Here is an 18,822-nt window from a genome sequence, read left to right on the forward strand (position 1 = left end):
AAGCTGCTACAGGCTTTAGGCTCCTGCAGGGAGTCCGCAAGTCAGCAGAGTTTGGGCTGAAGCAGCCTGTTTCCTAAAAGCTGCTACGAGCATACTCTAGACAGTTAGCCTTCTTTAAAAGGCTTTAATGCACATTGTGCTGTCTGTTAACTACATCTGAGTCCATATCTTAATGCTTTAACAGACATTTATGCTACCTGGTATTATTTATGGTAGTTAAAGTGTGACTTTATTGCATAACTTGATTATAGTATTTGCTCTTCAATACCCTAGGATATAATTGTTCAGTGTACCCCATTACACCTAACTAAAGAGCACGCAGTGCTATAGATGTGAGTGTTGTGTGTTATGGTGAAACACTGACTAGAAAATTCCACAAAATGATTGCTTCCGGAAGTTTCTTCCTGATAGATTATGTTTCCTGTTATCTTTTGGAAATATGTTAATAGTAGAGTTTATTGGGTGGCTGAAATGTAAAATATATGTCTAGTGGGGAAAGTGTTAACTACAAAACCCAACGCAAATCAAACACTGTACTGTAGAGCAAATAAAAAGTGCCTTTCTCAGTCTAATATAGTGATGTAGATTGGTGTTTTGCTCTAAGTATCTATCTATAAAACCATCATACAATTTATAAATTACAGAATCATTTTTCATACTGGTCACAGGGGGTTTGTTTAGATTATCCATCAATTTTCCTGTGTTGTGCCATGTAGCAATATCTCAGCAGTAGTACTACGGTATCTTTTCCTACTATGTTTCTCTTTTCAGTAGAAAACACAAAGCTTTAAAACAGGGGTCGGCAACCTTTCAGAAGTGGTGTGCCGAGTCTTCATTTATTCACTATAATTTAAGTTTTCGCGTGCCAGTAATACATGTTAACGTTTTTAGAAGGTCTCGTTCTATAAGTCTATAATATATAACTAAACTATTGTTGTATGTAAAGTAAATAAGGTTTTTAAAATGTTTAAGAAGCTTCATTTAAAATTAAATTACAATGCAGAGCCCCTCGGACCTGTGGCCAGGACCCGGGCAGTGTGAGTGCCACTGAAAATCAGCTCACGTGCCGCCATCGGCACGCGTGCCATAGGTTGCCTACCCCTGCTCTAAAATATACGTCCCTTGACTTCTAAGCCTTCATTTTTCATTATCAAGAGTACACTGCAAAAACAAGTGTTCCCATTTTAATCTCACATAATGCTTATATTTATCTCTAACAGTCTATGAACTTAGCTCCCACTTATACAAAAACAAAAATTGATACAATATTAAAACAGATGCAGAGAGAAAGGTCATATTCATATTCTGAAACTAGTGATGCTTAGCACACAGCTAAGGGAGGTTTTCCTTCCTTATAAGCAGGCATACTTACTGTACTTCTAGTGCCCCAAATATTTCTTCCTTTAAGAAAAAATACACTGATTTTATATGCCCACATTCTAGATGCTAACAAAAACTTGAATTATAAAAAATAAAGTGAAGGAAATCTTAGTAGTTGAATACAATGTTTTAAATGCTGTAGTAGAAAGCCTTTTACTTCATAGCTGGAATACTAAAACAATAATTACCTTTAGCTTAAAAACTTAAAATCATAGAAAATTAGGTTAAAATAATTTTAAACATGCCACTTATAACCAAAAAAGCAAGGGAAGCAAATCTTAACTCACACAGTTGCAGAAAAAGAAAAGAACAATATATACACATCATCCTGACAGCATAAAACTAATTAAAAAAAAAACTCAGAGTGGTAGTCTATATTTTTTAAGTAAATCTTTTTTTTAGGTATCCAATAGTGTAAATTAAGTCCTGTGTTTCTGCCCAGATTTTTAACTTTACTTTCTATACAATACTCCAACAGTACACTGCGAAGAGTGGAAAGAAGGTAACTGGACCTCCTGAATATTTTTGTGTGTGTCTGTATTTGGCTAATAAGTGCTAGTAAATATATGAGAGTTTTATTCTTAAAACAAATGCTTAAATGCTATTTTCTCCTGATATTGAAAAAGAAAAGAAAATATATGTAAAAGCAGCACTACATTCATACATGCAACACTGCAAAAACAAGTCAGTATGTGTACACAACAGAAAAAATATCAGTGAGGAAATCTGTCAGTTTCAAACTTACAGACACTACTATAAGTGTTTAAAAATTGCTTTAAAAGATATGTGATACAGTATTATTTGTCACTGGACAATAGAGGCTCTTGTAGAGCAATGGCAGCCTAATATCAAGGCCTGAGCTTGCAAACACTTATTCCCATGAATAATCTCATTGATTTGAACAGGATTACTCGTGAAAGTATTTGCAGGATTCGGGCCCTATATTTTTATTCAGTAATATGTAGATTTTTGATACAGTGCTATTGTGTTTATGCATCAGACCTATAAGCATAAAAGTGTTGTGGAGGAAAGAAGCTACTCAGCCCCTCTCAAGAAAATAATTCAACCAAAGCTCATTACAATTTTGATAGAAAAAGGGCCTTAACGCTTTTATTAAAAAATAAATATGGGCTCAAAACTGCCAAACTGATTTATTTTGAGTGCAGGTAAAAAAATAAGTCTCTAAATAAGGAAGAACTTGCTACCCAAGTTTGAACTCATACAAATATGCAAGATCAATTTATTATATTATTATTTCACTGCCTTACAATAACAACAAAAGGATTGAAGCCCCATTGTGGTAGCCACTGTAGAAACACAAAGGAAGATATGGGATGGAGTTTTCATAAGTACCTGAGTGACTTAGGCTGCTAAGTCCCTTCAGAGGTGACTCAGGGTGCGCTAACGCGTGCTATGGGGGAGTGATTTCTAAAGTGTACTCATGTGTTGCGCATTAATCGGTCCATGAAGACCCTGTTGGTGCATGCATCTACACAGACCAACTAATGTACACCACATTTGTGCACTTTAGGAATCACACCCCCACGGTGCGCAATTCCCCACCAAGCAGACAAGCCCTCAGACTCTTGGGAGCCTAAATCTCATTGATTTGCAATGAGATGTGAGTTTCTAAATGTCTAAATTACCTTTGAAAAATAGGACTTCAGCTCCTAAATCATTTTTGAAAACTTTACTCATGGTCTCTGCCCTGAAGAGTTTACTATGTATAAGCTTCTGAAAAGCAGATATGGAAAACTTGATAATCTCTGCATTCACTGGTGTATAAGGTGCTACGATAAACTTTTCTTGGAATGAAAAGAAAAAATCCTATAACACAACTTCTGCAACATAGATCATGAAAATGAAAATTTTATGCTTTTAAAATCCAGGAGATTTTTTCTACAAATGTGCCAATCACTGTAATGAAAAAAACACTACCACAAGATCTTTCAAAAAAGTGTATTTAGCATTTTCTGCTAATCCAAAGTAGCAACAAGGCAGGAGCTCAGACTTTTATTCAAAGTCACGCATCATCTTTGTCACAGTAAGTAGACTTCCACCTCACTTATGTTTCTACAATAGCTCTGATAAAACTTTTACATCCATGAGTCAAAGGTTAAATAAAGGAAAGGAAATGTTTTCTGTCAAATAGTCAGGTAACCACTAACAGTCCTGAACTATCAGCAGGAATCTAACTTCTAGTAATCAAATAAAACTAAGGAAACCGCCTTTCCGTAGCTAAATGTCTAATGTCTAGGGGCTAGTTTTCTGTCTGGAAAATTGACACAAAATGTGTAAAATTGAAACATTCTGCTTCTAAGGGATTTGCCTAAAGGAAGAGTGAGAAAGCTTCAAGCATGGTCTGAGCTGAAGAACTACAAAGGCTTACCATATAAACCTGTCTTCCTTATTAGAGCATTTCATTTGGAAATGTAGGTGACAATTTTACAGTCATAAAATTTCATTAATCAAATCTAAGGCAGAAAATTTTTAATGATGTCTTGCATTTCTCAGCGTACATAAGGTCAACATTAGAATCAGTCAGCAGTTGCAAGATTTTAACAAAATGAATCACAGCTGTAATAGTTGGCCTTTCTATTCAAACAATTTAGTTGTAGACAATACAACATTAATTTAGTATTGCTCAATATCTATAGTATATGTTTTTTTCTAAATATTATCAAAATATTTAGTAATAAAATATAAAAGAATCACACTTCCCCCCATGATAACAGAAGAATACTTAAAATTTACAAACATATTATAGGATACCAATCAAATCTGAATTTGCAAACATTTGCCATTATTCATATAAAAAAGACCCAATCTAGCACATAGGCACAACAGGGTATATTTAAAAAATACTCTGAAGGAGCATCCCATTGTGCTTACATACTAGAGGGCATGTTAGCTGAAAAGTTCGGAGGGGACCACGCACACAGCAGGATTCTACATTGTGAGCTTCACAAAGCAGTCTTAAAGAGTCCTGCAAAGAATCATGCACAACTAATGGAGGGGAATCCAACAGATTTCTTTTTTTCTGGATTCACTATATGGTTGGTTTCCCACTTATTTGTAATGGGCTTCGGGTTTGGTAGCTGAAATCAGAATCATTTAAGGTACATTGTATCAATGTCTCTTTCTTTAAAATTAAAAGGTGTTAAACCTATATATTGGGTTATTTTTTTTCATTGTGTCAACATAAACAAAATACACTTACACTAGCTGCTACCTTATAGAAAACTTTGAAAAAAACATTCTAACTTAGAGACAATTCTCCCTGTATACACCTACACACACACAGTCTGCATTTTTCTTCCCCTTCTTTTATTACTGTAAGCATTTCATGAGTACAAGAAGAGTACATCTTGTGGTATTTATTCTCCTGTGGCTACAATGTCAAAACTGGTTTCCTCATATTAAAGTTTCAAGTGAAGAATAAACTACAAGAGAAGTGAACCCATTAACTACGAGATGGGCAGTATTTTACAGCCAGCTGAAAACCGCCACCCAATGACATTATGTTTACCTCAGCAGTACTGCCATTGATCAAATCCTATTACTTCAGAGGTCTGGGACTGGCTAGGACATAGCAAGGTGCCATCCATAAAAGGAAGCTACAGGTGGAAGGATGCCTGCTTTTGTTCTGCTTCCCACCTGCCCACTCAACAACTCACCCAATCTCTTTACTTTCTTCTCTCCTTTCTGTTTGGCCTGCTCCTGCTTCCCCATACAACCTTCACAGGCTGTACTGAATTTAGTTACATGTTACCATGGCATTACGCCCCATATTCTTCATAGAGATATTGTTATGATATGATTAGGGCATAACTATGACGTATTTTATGCAAGATAGGTGATGTGACATATCATTGAAAAGGTTATGATTTATTGAATATGATTATCCTATTCATATGCATGTATCATTTTTGTATCTGAAGTTAGGAATATTGTCTATGCATCTATTACAAACGTGTTTACACCTGGGGAATGCCCACTAGGCAGAATGCAATCAGTCTAGATGGCAGGCCATTATGGAGAACATTAGGTCTTTGACGATTCTAATATCTCACCAGGAAGACTTCCTGTGGACACTGCAAACAGCCTCTGAGTCATGGCTGCGGTGGCCCTACAGGGACATGTCACCAAATCACCTGGTACTGGACTCCGTCATAATGCTAGTGTTTTTCCACTGATGGGGGTGGGAGTCAAACTGGGAGACAAAGGGTTCCTGACATATGCAAAAGCTATTTAAGGCAGAGGAGTGACATCATCGTGGTTCGTTCTTCACTGACTCCCCGCCCAAGAAAGAGGACTGCTGGAAACACCTGAGAAACAAAAAGACTGAACTGGGGGGAAAGGGCTGAACCCAGACTAGACGGTTGTCTAGCCTGTGAAAGGAATAACTGGAGTTTTAAGCTGCAACAAGTGTAGCTTGCCTTCAAGAATCTCTGCAATCTGGCTAAAACAACATTAAGGGTGAGAATTTGCAACACATATCCAATTTCTTTAGTATAATAAGCTTAGATTGTGTGTTTGTTGTATTTGCTAGGTCATCTGCTTTGATCTGTTTGCTATCCCTTATAATCACCTAAAATCTATCTTTTGTAGTTAATAAACTTGTTTTGTCTAAAACCAGTGTGTGGAAATCATAACTGTGGGGCAGAAAGCTGTGAATATTCCTCTCCACATTGAGGGAGGGGGTGAATTTCATGAGCTTATGCTCTACAGATCTCTGTGCAGCACAAGACAGTATAATTTTGGGTTTACCTTCTAGAGGGGGGTGTGCACTTGAGTAATGGGCAGTTCCTTAGCTGAGCCTTCCCATGCAGAGCCGATCACAGCATCTGTGTGAATCCGCAGCTGGGTGTGTCCCTACCTGTATGTGTAATGGTAAAGTGCAGTCTGAAGCCTGAGGGAGGGCTCAGCAGAATGCACAGCAGTACAGTGTAAAGGGAACCCAGGCTGGTGGGCCAGGTGGGCTCAGTATCCCTGTTCCAAGTGGCATCCTGGGGGGAACCCATCACAGTTACCATTTCAGTTTCCTAAATGGGGCTCTCTCCATCTTCTAACCCTCGACCTTCCCCCAATTTGCCTTTATTAAAGCTACAGGAAACAATCTTAAGCAATCCTTAAAGTAACAGGTAATGTTCTTGCAATCAAAAATTAACCTTTTGTACAAGAACATGCATCAATTTAAGATTTTCTTTGTATGTGGTCAATCTTTAAAATAAAAAACGCATACACTGGGGATACTCAGATGCAATTCTAGCACAATTCTGTGTGTGAATACTAACACATTTGCTCACTGCTAATGAATTTCGGATGCACAGTACAGACCACATTGGATCCGAATATGTATCTATCGGAAATACAGACACATACATTCTATCAGCAAAGTTTCAATGCAATCTCATACAGTCAGCTGCTAAAGAAAATGAAATCTCATATTTGTGAACTGCACATTTTCGGTATTAAAGACTACTTAATACAATCACCTTACAGTACTTGATGCTTTTATATTGTACTCCATTTGTACAAAGAAAACAATGGAAAAACAATACTCATCCTGTTCGAGATAAAGATTTAATGTGTTACAAAGTAACAGCATGATCTTTTTGGCAGCATTCTACTCCTGAAAAGTTTTCCTTGTACTCAGAGTTAACGATTTTTTCCCACACCCTCCCCCTCGAGTTAAAGATTAATATTTTACCAATCCAGAAGTACAGTTTTATAAAAACTGGTACAACTATGCATTCAGCATTGCATGGTAAATTTGAAATTGTCACAACAGAAGCAATAAAGGCAATGTTTTCATTATGATGCAGTGAAAAATTATAGCTTGCCACTTTTCATTTCATTAGTTATTTCTACAAAGTAGCAGACCATCAGCCAGATCCTCAGCTGATGTATATCCACGTAGGTTCCACTGACTACAGTAGAGCTATGCCAATTCATACCAGCGTAGGATCTGGCTCCAATACTTTTTTTTAAGTAGACAGAAAGACTGTCACTTACAGTATTTTACCATTAGCACTTGGGTGTGTGGAACTGATGAAGCATTTATTGTTATAACATTAGAGATAAGTCAGACAAAGTTAGAAGAACAAGTAGAAAATGTTATTTCTTTGTCTGATGTGGAAAGGCAGGGTTGTGAGCAAAGGGAGTGAGCTAAAGTAGTCATTCTCAGTCTTTCCAGACTACTGTACCCCTTTCAGAAGTCTGATTTGTCTTGCGGTACCCCCAAGTTACACCTCACTTAAAAACTATTTGCTTACAAAATCAGACATAAAATACAGAAATATCGCAGCACACTAGTACTGAAAAATTGCTTTCTCATTTTTACCATATAATTATCAAATAAATCAACTGGAATATAAATATTGTACTTACATTTCAGTATATAGTATATAGAGCAGTATAAACAAGTCATTGTCTGTATGCAATTTTAGTTTGTACTGACTTCGCTAGTGCTTTTTATGCAGCCTGTTGTACAACTAGGCAAATATCTAGATGAGCTGATGTACCCCCTGGAAGACCTCTATGTACCCCAGGGATACATGTACCCCTGGTTGAGAACCACTGAGCTAAAGCACAGGAATAAATTTTCCCTGAGCCTAAACAAGACATACCAGCAAAAGGTATAACAAAGAAAATGGTTCAGTATCCTCATGCTCCACAAAAGCCAAGATGGATGTATTTTTCAAGTGTTTTTATTAAATAGTTATCATCATTACTATAAGAAAGCCAATTAATATACATGAGAAAATACAGACTTCCACATTCATACCCAGTTCCTTATTCACTAATTTGGACAAAGCAAAAAGTGAACACCAGACAGTTTCTCATTAATATATTGATTTTTTTAATCACTCCAAAAACCCTGCCTGCAAGGCAATGTCATTACATTAGAGGCTGCTGAATATCCTAGTAAAGATTTGACTGGGCATTTTCAGCAACAACAAAAATGCTCTTTCTACAAACTTCTCTGCTGCCAGTTCCCTTTCTCCCTTTGTATCCAGCCTACTTATGCCCATCTCCCCTATACACAGTGCTAGGCCTTTTCCCTAGCACATGTCACCTAACCTCCTGATGCCCTTCACCAGCAGTTCTAGACCAGTGTTTTTCATATCATGGGTCGAGACCCAGTACTGGGTCGCAGCATTTCAGGCACTGGGTCGCCTTGCTCTGGTCAGCACCGCCAACCAGGTTGTTAAAAGTCCCGTTGGCGGTGCTGCCCAGCTAAGGCAGGCGAGTGCCTACCTGCTCCGACACTGCGCTGTGCCTCGGAAGCGGCCAGCAGCGGGTCCGGCTTCTAGGCAGGGAAGCCACGGGGTCCCGCGCGCTGCCCCCACCCTAAGCACGGCTCTGCACTCCCATTGGCCGGCTACCGGCCAATGGGAGCGGGGGGCAGTGCCTGAGGGCAAGAGTTGCGTGAAACCACTTGCGCGTCTCTGCCTAGGAGCTGGACCTGCTGCTGGCCGTTTCCAGGGTGCAGCGCGGTCCACGGTGCCAGGACAGCCGGGAAATCTGCCTCTGCACCCCGGCTGCTCCACTGACCAGGAGACACCAGAGGTAAGTCCGTGCCCCAACCCTGTGCCCCAATCCCCTACTGCAGCCCTGAGCCCACACACAAACATGGAACCCCTTCCTGCACCCCAAACCCCTCATCCCCAGCCCCACCCCAGAGCCTGCACCCCCAGCCCAGAGCCCTGACCCCCTGTCACACCCCAACCCGCTGCCCCAGCCCTGAGCCCCCTCCCACACCCTGAACCCCTCATTCCTGGGCCCCCTCCCATAGCCCTCACCCCCGCACCCTAACCCTCTGCCCCAGCCCTGAGCCCCTCCCACACCCCAAACCCCTCATCCCCAGCTCCATTAGGTTGTGGGCATCAACAATGTTCTTCAACTGGGTCCCCAGAAAAAAAGTTTGAAAAGCACTGCTCTAGATGAGCTGTCCAGCTTCTGATCCTCTACTTCCCAACTCTTCACAGCTCTTCACAGGCTATCCACCTTCTTCCCCACTGTTCTTCAGGATACTCTTCCCCCACTGGCAGCTCCTGGCTCCTTTCCCATTTGTCTGTGGTTAATGGCTCCAGTACTGCGGCTGCCTCCCATTTTGAGAGCCTTCTATTTCCTGTCCTTGTCTTACACTGCAGCTAGACTGGTTCCTCCAGTTTTTTCCTAGTTGGTTTTACAAGCAGCCAGGCTCCTTTTTAAAGTGGAAGATGTTTGTTTTGCTCAAATTTTAATTAAGTAGTTTGCTGCATTCTTGTTCTCTAGGTTTTGTCAGCTTTAGAGCTGCTAGATAAAACTTGTCAGGAATTTTCAGTCAGAATGATTTTTCAATGGAAAATGAAGTTTCTGTAAAATTAAAATTACCCATGAAAAAATTTTGACTGGCCTTTTTGTTTTTATTTTCCATAAGGAAAACCAAAACAAAATATTTAGCGTTGGTCAGTTTGAAATATTTGGTACAAGAACTACATCTCCTATGATGCAATGCAGTCTCTCCTCTAACCAAGTAGCATGGTGCATCATAAGAATCACCTATCTGCAGGTGCCTTATACCAGGTGTAGTCAAGCCAAGGAGCTCAGACCACAGGAGAGAATGGCGGCATCAGGCACCCAAACTACACAGCCCAGAAGACGATACACCACCACACGGAAATGCAATTTAACGTCAAACTAACATGAAAGGGCACATCTCAGGTCAGTACAACAAATCAAATTAAAACATTTTGATTCAGGAATATCAAAATGTTTTTAATTGAAAATGCTGAAACAAAATGTTTTGTTATTTCTGAATCAAAATTTTTCAAAATGTTTTGATCGACAAAACGTTTGATATTTTAACTTTTTTTTTTTGGTGAAAATTATGCATGCACAAAGGAACACAGATAGAAATGTTGCTGTGATGCAATGATCTTCAGGACTCAAGAATTCCAACTGATTAGCTCTGGAATATCACATCAGAATTAATACAACTAGTAACAATATTGAACTACTTGAAACATCTGTATCAATTGTTTCATTAAAAAAAATATTAGCACACGTAACATTTCAAGCCAGAAAAGCTACATAATATTCTCAAATATCTCTTTAAAGCAGATCTTTCCTATTATTTATGTAGGAATATTTATTTTATCCCTAGGTTCAATTTTATAAAAATCATTTAACTTATTCCTTTGTCAAAAATTAATTGTTAATATTATTATGGACAAAGGAAACACACTGGTATGTGAGTATACATCATCATTCAGAAGATTTTTGATCTATTAAAAAAGTCTCTATGCATTTTAAAGCACAACAAAATATAACCCTAAAAATAACAAGTCCATGGAGTAAGAAACTCCAGTTTTTCTTATACTCACTCACCTTACAATACAGAGGCAGATTTTGCCTCCTGATGTTAACCGGCAAAATCCAAACTTTTGCTTACTTTCAATGTCTGTAAGCACAAAGGTAAAGTGCTGTCCTACTTGATTTTGGGACACCCTAAAAAAAATAAAAACAGATTGTAAAATGGCTAAATCATATATGACAGTACACTGGGGAAAAAACAGTTTTAAAATTTTACAAATATCTAATTCAGTTAGCAGCATGGACAACACTTTTTCTAGGAAAAAACAGTATTTTAAACTATGAAAAATGACAACACAATGATAAGTTCTCACAAATCCTGTAATCAAAAGTAAGCAAGTTTTGATCCTAATCTTCAAGGTGCTCAATGGCTTAGGTCTGGGATACCTAAAAGATCACATAACACTCCAAGATGAGGACTGATCCACCATGCCACACCTCAGGCACAGTGGAACATTCTACCACAAGGGTAAAGCTTGTCTGTGCAGGAGACAGCACTTTCTAATTTATTACAAATACACACACACACATGTTAAAGTAATGTTAGGATTGCAAAGTCAAGCACTCAAAAGTCACTAAGTGCCTGTGAAAAAAATAGTGTGAGATAACTGATTTAAAGACGGTATCATAATGCATACACACAAGGAGGCCGAGTTAAGGTTGCACAGCAGTAACCCTCCCCAAGCTTCTCATTTCTCTCACCCCGAAAGTCCTTGTCCAAGTCTTCTTGCCCAGCAAGTCCCAGTCTCCACCCCAGGTTCCCATTCCTGTCAGCCCCACACCCATCCAAGGCTCCTTGTCCCAATCTATTCCTTTAAGTAACACAAGTAACATCTTAGAGAGACAAGGTGGGTGAGGTAATATATTTTATTGGACCAACTTCTGTTGGTGAGAGACACAAGCTTTCGAGCTTCTTCAGGTCTGGGAAACGTACTCAGAGTTGGTCCAACAAAAGATATTACCTGACTCACCTTGTCTCTCTAATATCCTGGGACTGACATGGCTAAAATAACACTGCATTCAATGAATAACATCTATCACATGTGGTTTGTTCCCTCTCAGGGGCCTGTCTGAGACTATGGAATGAACTCCCACAAGAACAAAGGACCATTACAAGCTTTCCCACCTTCCACTCCAAGTGCAAGACACACTTATTTAACCTGCCTTCTGTCATATAAACACAGAGCAGATGCACATTTAAGGCGGGGAGGGGGCACTACACTGCACACACAATTCTCTGCTTGTGGAGAAGATGAAAGAAAGAATGAACTACATTCAATGAATGTTAGTCACATTGTTTAATCTGAAGGTACTCAGATTCTACAGCACCGAGGCCATATAAAAAACCATATAGAACAAGCAACAACATGTCAGGTTTGGCATTCATAACAAATTGGTCCTCCAAAGGACCAACTGAATTAGGACCTATCTGCACATAAATTGGCTGTACTGAAACATGAGCCCTATTTGAGTATGCGAGTAAATAAATCAACAACTTGTCTTTACTTTCAAGGGCCTTTTTCACAGCTTAGAACCTCTAATATGGTATATAGCTGTCAACCCGTCTCTGCTCTGTCAACATCATCAACCTGCATTGCCTATCAGTTAAATTTTCCAGTGAACACCTCTGTGCTTTCTCCTACACCTTGCCCCTTTGCATCAGAGGATGTCCCTATAAAAATCTGCACCAGAATATCTTCTTTCAAATCTCTCCCTGAACTCACAGCTGCGTTGATACCCATAATTCACACAGAAATGGCTGGTCTGTAGTTACACACTGATCACAGCATATTTAGCATAATCATCTCACTTACCTTTGCTTTCCCTATTTGCTTGTTGTATCCTATTGTCCAAAGTCTTATACTTCAAATTGAATCATTTTGGGGAAGAAATTGTCTTTTTGTTGTATGTGTATAGAATGCCTAGCACAGTGGGGTTGCAGCCACTAGGCAATATAGCAATACAAATAAATAAAATTAATAATTTCTCCTTCTATCCATAGCTATATGTGTTTCTAATGTACTGTTTCAGTAAGAGGTTACATTAAAGGACCACCTCAGCATCTTTGATCCACTTGTCTACACTTGTCTGAGCCAACAGAGCTTTATGCTGGAGATAAGACATTCTCAGTAGTGGGCCACTATCTCTGGAAATTGCTTCCCAAAGAAAAACACTTACACACAAACCTAGCACATTCAGAAAACAAGTGCAAGAAGTACAGACCTCTTCATCCATCCTTCCCCAAATGATGAAGCCTCTGATTCTGCAATCAAAACTGTGCAAGCAAACCTTCAAGCCTATGTGGGGCTCTATTTGCTTCTGTGCGGCTGCACACAGACACAAGTGTCCCCCAACCTGGATCAGATTGAGGAGCGAAGCCTAATCTATAGTATTAATTCCTGGGTTCCTATCTGACTAAGGAGAGCTTGGAGTTTTCTCCTCTTATTTAGAACACAGGGTGATCCAATTCAAACCTCATAACAAAATTCTGAGATACTATGGTGATAGGAGTCTTCTGAATATAAATAATAATTCAACCTAACCATATATTGTAAAAATTTATGAAAATTCAGCAGATGTTACCATACAAACAAATGTTGACACTTCTAATTCATGTACCTACTGTATACGTTATGCTGTGATAAATTCTCTGATTAAAGTGATTTTGAGTGATGTCATTTAAATCCAATTAGTTTAATATATTCAGCTTCTTTGGACCCAGGTCTCTCTTACAGAAATACTTAACAGTCCTTTCTGCAATTACCAGAGAACAAGAAAGATGGCTGCTGCAAGCTTTCCTCATGGTGAAAATTCCCCTCAGATCGTTGTGACATATAAATTATTACATATAGTTGCACATTTCATTATAGAGCACAGAATTAATTGGTCTAGCTCTGGTTGAAAAAATATTTTGCAAAGTGTTGGTCAAAAGCAGATAATTTTAACTGAATGTAGTTCACTCTTCTTGAGTAAAATGAACAGATGCAAATTGTTACATATTCTGTTACTGACCTTTTACTCACTCACTCATTCCTCTTTTCTGCCTTCTTTTTTATATGCAACTCCTGCAATGCATGCTTATATATAATTTTAGTTTAACAGTAATAAATCATTAAATAATGAAGAATGTGTATAAACACCTATTAACTCTGCAGACTACAAAGGGCTCTTTCAGGGTCACTATAATCTATCAAATAAATAAATCAAGTTTTTAAAATTGTCTACATCCATTTTTACATAATAATGAAACAGCTCTTTGGATTATATAGTAGATAGGGAGTTCTTTTAAATATCCTTATGTTACAGTTAAACAAATTTTCATACTTGGGCTAGGGTTTGAGGATATATTTTAAAGAAATGTGATATAAAATATAATAGCATTATTCATCCTAACCGTGTCTATTTATGTGAAGGAAAACTGATGGCTATGGCACTATTCTGATTACAGCTCAGCCAGTTAGGTTCTGAAACACTTAAGTGCTGAAAGATTTTTGTGTTTAGAACTTTATCTGGATGAACTGTAAGCAAGGCCAATTTCCCCAGACACTCAAGGAGCTGTTCTAACTCAGAGTACATAGTAGGGGTGCATTCTGGAGCCTGGGTTAAGACCTGGAGGTTTGGAAGACGAGGCTAGAAACAGGTTGATGAATGGTGAAATAAGGACCTCTGACAATCTCCAGCTTTGGGTCCTCAGTCCCCAACTAATTCCTTTCCATGACTCCGAATCCAGGCCCAGTCCTGCCTCCCCAGTTCCAATCCATATTCTATAGCTCTAGCACTCAGATTTGATTCTAGCTCCAGCCAACTTCGAGTAGCTGTTTTCCAGCTTCCCTGATCTCTTATGCCTCCAACAGAAACAGGCAGCAGCCTTAAAGCAAAGAAAGATTTAAACAGCTCAAATTATAAAAAGTCCCCAAACTAGGAAACTCCCACATTAAAAAAAATAGTTAACAGAGTTAAGGTTGCTAAAATGTATTTTTCAATCAACATAAAAACTGAAAGAAACCAAATTGAACAGGATAAGGTGATTCCATCATTCATTTGATAATTTATCCACATCTTTATGTGCAGTGTGCACAAAATAACTAAATGACCCATTTGGATCACAACCTTAATTCTAACCTTTCCTTGACCAAATTAGTTACTTGACCAAAAAAATCTTAACACAAAATGTAACAGAATAGCCATTTTCAATAGATATATAGAATACATACCTTATACAACACAAGGATTCAACAACAAGCTAACATTTCTTTTCCATATCCCAGAAAACTTATATAATCTTCCATTCCAACAAAGATTATCTACACCTCTACCGCGACATAATGCGACCCAATATAACATGAATTCAGATATAACGTGGTAAAGCAGTGCTCCGGGCAGGTGGGGCTGCACACTCCGGATCAAAGCAAGTTCAGTATAACGTGATTTCACCTATAATGCGGTAAGATTTTTTGGCTCCCGAGGACAGCGTTATATCAAGGTAGAGGTGTATGTATAAGCAAATATGGACTGAATCTTTAATAAACATTGTCTTTAGTAATAAAGTATGCAGTAACAGACTAGCTAACTACTATATATTATGGTCACAGCTAAGATTGTACATTGATCTGGGATGAGTGAAGTATAGAGGGGATGCTGTATATAGTGGAATCACTTTAACTCTACATTTCCTTTATTTTCAGTGTTGGCCTGGACTGAAAATGCACTTTCCTTACTTACTTCTAAAGCAAAGCTTTCTGTATGTGATAAAATACACAGGTACTTTGGTGAGGACTGTAGATCCAGTGACCTCCCTCATCCACTGACTACCATGCTTTTAGACTTTTAGATCACACCTGGGCTTCTGCACCTAGCAATTCCCCTAGACACATCAACAAAAACAGCATCAACCAAGAGCAGCAGAGTGAAAGTGACATCGTCCCCACCATTTTCACTTGTTGATCCTACTTGGTCACTGGGGAAATGCTATGCACAGGAGCCCAAGTGTGATCCAAAAGCATACGAGTGATCCTCCATTGCTAGATTTCTTCCTTCTCCTCATGTACCAGCAGGGGTAGTAGGACTCCGGCACATAATGCTTCCCAAGTGACACAGCAAGAGCAGCAGGTGAAATTAATGAGGTATATCAGTGTCACTTCAATACTCTTTGTGATACTTCTGGGAATGTGCTACCTGCAAGCGCACATTTACTGTACTCTCTTCTTCTGGGAACTGCTCTGCAGAAGGATCACAAGCTGAAGGGGAAAAAAAAGAGATAAACAGAAGGTAGGAAGAAAGGATTAGAGGGCAGAGACAAATGAAAGGAGACGAGATTCAAAGCAGAAAGAGGACTGAGTAGTCTAGGGGTTACATATTGCAGTTTGGGACTGAATTTGATCCTTCACACCCTGGGCAACAAATACCATGAAGGCAGCCACAGGAGAGAAGCCACAGCTTGCATGGCACTTTAGTGACCCTCTGACCAATTAAAGGGATCTGCAGTCATGGACTCTATAGGGAGCCACAGCTGAGACTCTTTGGCTGGAGGGAGGATAACCATGATGAACACAGGTTGACAGAGAAAATGGGGAATGTGAGGCCCCTGAAGAAATAGGACAGACAGACAGAGACAGACACCAGTTACAGGCAAAGAACACGAAGACATGGAGAAGGAGGAGAAACAGAACTGATTAGTTTAATTTGGTTGAGGAAGGAAGGAAGAAGTTGTGTTAGAGTTGTTTTGGCAAACAATACAAAAGAAATGCAGAAACACCCTGTACCCTGAATGGTGGAATCCCTCCGCCCCATATGAAAAGGAGAGGAGAAGGGAATCCCCATGATAAACAGAAGTGAAATTAGCCACCCATTAATGGTACCAAAGGAGCTATTACAACTATTATACAACTGAGTGTCATTTATTAAAGTCTGAAATTATTTATTTACACACCAGACCTAGAACTCCTAGCGCCAACTGAGTAAACTCATAAGAACTTATATGTATGGGTTGACTTTTTCCCTTAAAAAAAATCAACCACAATCATCACTAATGAAATTCAGGGTCTGAGTTAAACCAATAGTACAGAAATTGAAATTAAAAACTAAAATCCTGATGTGCACTTTATACAGCTGCGTCTTCCTTTGGTTTGCTTTTCAGTCTTTATTTATTGTACAGTGGCTACATTAAGTATTGATCACAGATTTTTAGCCTCCATTCATATTATTTACTTTTGAAAATTAGAAGGAATAATGTGTTAAGTATTTACCACATCTGCCCTGCTTCCCCTACCCTTACTTATGTGTTTGTGGTTTTGGTTGGGTTTTTTTAAGTTTTCATCCCAAAAGAGCATTCTATACAAAAACAAATCAATTAAAGAGACAAAGCTTACATTATCAGAAGACCCTGGCTGTAGTAGATTTGATACAGTTCCACTGCAAAGTGAAGGGAGACAGATTCTGGACCACGTAACCAGCCCCAGCACACAGAAATTTTACATAGTGAGGTGATGAAATAGCCGGGCAAGGGCACTGGGTCCCTAACTACAGTTATCCACTGGCCATTCCTCAACCCTGCAAGAGTTGGAAGTAAGAGTACCTGGGGCTACTGCAGCCTCAAGCTGCTGCAGAGTTGCCCTACTGATGCTTAGTGACCTGATGAAGACTCTGCACCCACGCCCCTCCCTCCACACAGATCTTCCCTCGAAGTCTGGGGTATCCAGAAGCTGTGTACTAGGTGTAGGATTTGGCCCAAAGGCAACTGTCCAGCACTTTTGAGCAACTGGATAACAACAATCTGGTGTATGCATGCAGTGCTGGAAAACAGATCCGACAATGCACTCATGATTGGCACATGACATACACAAATGAGAGATTTCATGCATCTACACGAACTCCTTTTGTTATCTGAGCCATGGAATTCCCAATGCTAGTGACCAAGCAAAATGCAACATCTGCAAACGTGTTTAGAAATTCCCTAACTCCACCTACTGGGCGTGCTGAATCCGAAAGCTCTATTTCCTGCTTCTGCCTACGTGGGTGAGTGGGAGACCTTAGCAACAGCCCTGTGTTTACCCTTCTCCTGGGCTCAGGAAGGAGGTATCAAATCTTTCTGTGGGAAGCTACTGCCACTGGCTCAAAAAAGTAGTCTTCTATCACCTTCTTCCCTCAAGACTAGCATCTCTGAGGCACACTTAGTTACACTGGCCTACACAGTAAAAGTTCATGGGATGCTCTCAAAACAAAACATCTTCAAAACAGTGACCTTTCTTTGAGGTGACTAGGTCAGTATGTAAAAGTTTACAATGTGGAGTTTCTGTCCAGGAAAACAACATTAAATAGTAAATACAAAAATGTTACAGCAAAAGAACATTAAGGTTGCAGCACTCAGCCTTTTATAGGCTTTCCCAGGGTTTTCATCAAGTATCTGAGAGCCTCACACACCTTGAATAATTTATCTTCACATCACTACTAACAGGCTGACAAATATTATCACCATTTTACAAATCCCAAACTGAGGAACAAAGAGTAAGTTCAAGATCATACAGGAAACCTGTGGCAGAGGCAGAAATAGAACCCACATCTGATAGATCCCAGACTACTACCTTTATCTTCCCTTTCTTCAAGGCTCTTATCTCATTTGTGACAAATCATACAACTAGTATGGTGAATAAGGCAAGATGTTCTGGACCCAGCCCAATTCACTACATAGCCTTGCCTCATTCACTGTCCAGTTTGTGCACAGAATTAGGAAGGTGTCCTGTGGAAAGATGTAATATGTGATCACACAATTAAGACTTCATCATAACATGTAGGATGTGCAGGGTACCTTGTCATTTCCAGACTTCAGAGAGCTTACCTTTGTAACTTTAAAAATTACTAATCTACTTTTTTATGGAATTTCCATTTTTTTAAAAAATAAAGAAAGAAGAAAGAATGAAATTCCATCATATCATACTAGAAAGTCACAGAACTCTATAATGTACAATATGGAGAATCAATGAGACAAGAGCTCTTGTCTCATTTTATTCGTACCTTTCTATATTATATGTATAACGGCAGGAAACCTTCAGAGCTATGCCTCCTTTGATATACTCCTTCGAG

At 39.1% G+C, this 18,822-nt stretch overlaps 1 protein-coding gene across 1 annotated transcript in view; it reads right to left on the reverse strand.

Moving 5' to 3' along the window:
• LOC113407438 (DENN domain-containing protein 1B-like) overlaps positions 1 to 18,822 on the reverse strand; it is a 259,016-nt gene that overhangs the window by 130,688 nt on the left and 109,506 nt on the right. Inside the window, exon 5 of the mRNA XM_026655961.1 lies at positions 10,759 to 10,878. Coding sequence (XP_026511746.1) covers positions 10,759 to 10,878 — 120 coding nt within the window. The remainder of the gene's footprint in view (positions 1 to 10,758; positions 10,879 to 18,822) is intronic.

Source organism: Terrapene carolina, unplaced genomic scaffold (genome assembly GCF_002925995.2).
Source record: "Terrapene carolina triunguis isolate 2854851 unplaced genomic scaffold, T_m_triunguis-2.0 Scaffold211, whole genome shotgun sequence".
Classification (NCBI taxonomy): domain Eukaryota; kingdom Metazoa; phylum Chordata; order Testudines; family Emydidae; genus Terrapene; species Terrapene triunguis.